This window comes from Cebus imitator, unplaced genomic scaffold (assembly GCF_001604975.1).
Source record: "Cebus imitator isolate Cc_AM_T3 unplaced genomic scaffold, Cebus_imitator-1.0 Scaffold99, whole genome shotgun sequence".
NCBI classification, from domain to species: Eukaryota; Metazoa; Chordata; class Mammalia; order Primates; family Cebidae; genus Cebus; species Cebus imitator.
Genome location: NW_016107414.1, coordinates 6,141,059 through 6,144,609, shown reverse-complemented (window position 1 = coordinate 6,144,609; position 3,551 = coordinate 6,141,059). Strand labels below are relative to the sequence as shown.

Here is a 3,551-nt window from a genome sequence, read left to right as displayed (position 1 = left end):
AAAAAAAAAAAAAAAGGAAAAATGCTTAGAATATTTTTTAAAACTCCTACAAATTAATAATAATTAAAAAAGGACAAGCAACCCAGTAGAAAAATGAGCAAAATACATGAACAGACATTTTATAGAACAAATCTCCATCAACAAATGAAAAGATGTCCAACTTCATTAATAGTAAATGAAAAGAAAATTATGACCATAGGAAAATATGATTTTGCACCCACCAAATTGGCAAAAAATAAAATGTCTGCTAATACCAAGCAATGGCAAGATTGAAGAGCAATAGAAGTAACCATCTCCAGCGAGCTATAATGTAAATTCGCGCAACCACTTTGGAAAGCAGTGATTTTACCTAATACTCAACGACAAACAATTCCACTCCTGGGATGGATAAACTCTTGAACATTAGGAAGTGTCTCATCTCATTTTCAGTGCAGCATTTGGGAGTGGGAAGAGTAGGAATAAAGCACCCAAATATCCACCAATAAGAAGAGGCAGATACAGAAAAGACAAATACCGTATGCTGTGGCATATTCATGCAATGTAACACTATTCAGGAGAAAAAGAATAATATGCCGTAATGTTTGGCAAAAAGTGACAAATAAAGTTCAAAAAGGCAAAACCAAACAATTTGTTTGAAGGGATATATACATACAAGGTCAAATGCGTTTTTAGAAAAGCACACAGGGAATTTTGTTTTGTTTTGGAAACAGAGTCTCCACCTCCTGGATTCAAATGATTCTTAATGTCTCAGCCTCCCAAGCAGCTGAGAATACAAGTGTGCACCAACATACCAGGCTAATTTTTGTATTTTTTGTAGAGACGGAATTTTGCCATGTTAGCCAGGCTCGTCTCGAACTGGCCTCCCAAAATGCTGGTATTACAGGCATGCGCCACCACACCTGGCCTACAAGGGAATGATTAACCACTTCTGGAGATGGGAGGAGGGGTAAGTTTGTGGGGTACCCAAGAGGCTCTAAGGTACTGATAATGTTGACGTGCTATGTTTTAAGCTGTCTGTAAGGATTACATCGGTGTTTGTTTTATCAGTGTTATTTAACCTTTAAATGTGTATTATTTACAATCTTTTGTATGCACGACATATTTGATGTATATTTGAAAACATCCACACACATACATGCATGCATACGTGCACATGCACATAAAAGACCTCTAAGTCACATCTCCTGACATTGAATATTGTTCTAACAAGTGCCTAAATGTCCACATTTCTAATACAAATGAAGAAATAGAGAGGATTTCAGTGGACAGTTGATTGAATGAAAGGACTTGCATGGCTTCTTACCTCTTGCGGCGTGACCCTGGAGTATTTGTGCTTCCCATAGGGCTGATAGTCGACCATGTGGGAGCTTTGGTATATGTCTAAATCCACAGAGTCCTAAAGCACAAGGAGAATACAAGACAAGAGAATCCCTCTTGGCACTCCTTCTCTTAAAGCCATTCATGGCTTCTTGCTGTTTGTAGGGCAAAGACCAACTTTGGGGCCTGACAATCAGAGCCCAAAGGATCTGGCTGTGACCCACTCTGACCATCCCACCACCTCCCTGCCCTCTCTACTCCAGCCTCACTTTCTCCCACTCGCATGGGCTGGCATGTGCTCTTTCCTGTCTCCTAATGAAAATGCAAGTTGCCTATCACAGACTAGCAAATTCCTACCTATCCTCCAAGACCCAGACTAAATGTCACTTCCCCGAAACATCTCTCCCATTCTTTTATTCTCTACCTCCCAAGAGTTAAATCCTTTCCTGTTCCTTACAACCCTCCACAACAGCACTTACAGAGTATACTGTGATGGATTTAATGAAATACACTATATCAGGTTTAGTGTACTTAGACATCTCTGCAGTCCCAAAGCCCAGCACGGTGGCTGGCACACTGTGAGTGCCTAATAAGTGCATGCTGAGTAAATAACCGAACCCCCAGAAAATTATAAAGAAGGGAACTCAGTTCTCTTCTTCTTCTTGTACAAAAACAAACAAAAATCACCAAAAACAAAAGAAAAAAAACCCCAAAACTATCATTCCAGAAAGATGAGCACAGGGAGCCACAAGAAGCCTGGCCTTTCCAGGGGCTTGCTGAGGCTACCCAACCCTGAGACAGTCACAGAGGACAGAAACCACATCACTCACCTGTCCCGGGCATATCACACGTGCCATGGCAAAAGACCTAGACACAGACAAGTTGTTCAACCCTGCTCTGCCACAGACAAGGGAAGTAGCCACTATCTTCAAGCTGTGCCAACCAAGCATGGCTGTCCCAGCTTTCTTAGCCCACTCCTCCCCACCTTCCCTGGGCTCCCACTCTGCATGCCACTCCATCATCAAGGGGTTGGTGGTGACACCAGGATCCCTGGGACAAAGGAACTGGAGCAGGACTCAGGAGGAATGCAGGCTGTTTAAAAGATCACATTTACTGATCAGGTTTGCTGTTTGAGAGGTAAATCTGATCTTAGGGCAAGTGATGTTCTGGAAAATGTTTGACAACCATGTTTCTGGGGAAAATAGGCCCTGGGTTTATAGCATCTGCCAACTTCTATGGTGTAAATGCCCCTATCACGGCTCACTTCAGGCCATCAACATAATGTCAGTGGCACTGAGTTGCACAGATATGCACAGGATGGGCTCTTGTGAGCCAGTATGAACTGGTTCTAGCTCACAGGTTCCTGTGAACCAGGGCTCAGTACTCCTCCTGGATGGAGGAAGGCCCAGGTCTGGGACTCAGAGCCACCTTGATTCAGGAGGGGAATATCCAAGGTGAAGAAAGCTGCAAGGCTCTGCATTCCCAGTTGAACAACACTAGTTTATAGGCCTAACCCTGACCCTCCCTTGCAGCCCTGAAGTCCTAGGGAGGCCTCACTGCCCAGACCCCTTGTGTGCATGGGTCCCTAGAGCCTTGATGGGTACTCCAACACATTCCCTGGGAACCCTCCCCTAAGCCCCACTCCCTCAGCAGACTGTGGCCCAGCAGGGTGGTGCCTGGACCTCAACCAACTTCTGTGTCCCCTCCCTTTTGCTCACAGACAGCTTCTCTCCTAGGACTGGGGACCAGCTGCTATGCAGACACAGCCTACCCCTTTTTCTGCCAGGGCAAGATGGCGCTCCTGCCCTCCCACCTCCAGGTGCCCTTGCCACATGAAGAGTCCTGCTGCTGCGTCCCACTGCCACGCCTGTCTTTGATTTGAGCCCTGACCTGTGTGATGAGGGTCCCTGTCATTGTGAGGTGGGTGGCTGCTCAGGCTGCCTGCAGGTCAGTTCTCCTGTCCCTGGCTCACCAGAGCCAACAGGAATCCTGGCAGCATTGGAAGGTCTTGGGGACCAGTGCTTTCCGATACTCTACAGAATCTTTCTATTCCTAGGAGAGGAAGGTAAATACAGCCCATGTGGTTTATAACATCAGACTGTGTGTGACTAAATCCACCTCATACCATAGCTTGCCTCCACAGGCCTCTGCTGCCTGAAAGCCTGGCTCAAAATTGTCAAAATGTCATACGTTTTGACATTCACGGTGTGTGGCTTTGTAGAGAAACAAATGTT

At 45.3% G+C, this 3,551-nt stretch overlaps 1 protein-coding gene across 1 annotated transcript in view; it reads right to left on the bottom strand.

Annotated features, from left to right (window-relative positions):
- The window catches only part of TEX37 (testis expressed 37), a 4,880-nt gene extending 1,712 nt beyond the window's left edge, over positions 1-3,168 (bottom strand). The window contains exons 1-3 of the mRNA XM_017536670.2: positions 3,036-3,168; positions 2,148-2,184; positions 1,304-1,396 (exon numbers count right to left, since the gene is read on the bottom strand). Coding sequence (XP_017392159.1) covers positions 1,304-1,396; positions 2,148-2,174 — 120 coding nt within the window. The 5' untranslated portion in view covers positions 2,175-2,184; positions 3,036-3,168. The remainder of the gene's footprint in view (positions 1-1,303; positions 1,397-2,147; positions 2,185-3,035) is intronic.
- Between the last annotated feature and the right edge of the window lie 383 nt (positions 3,169-3,551).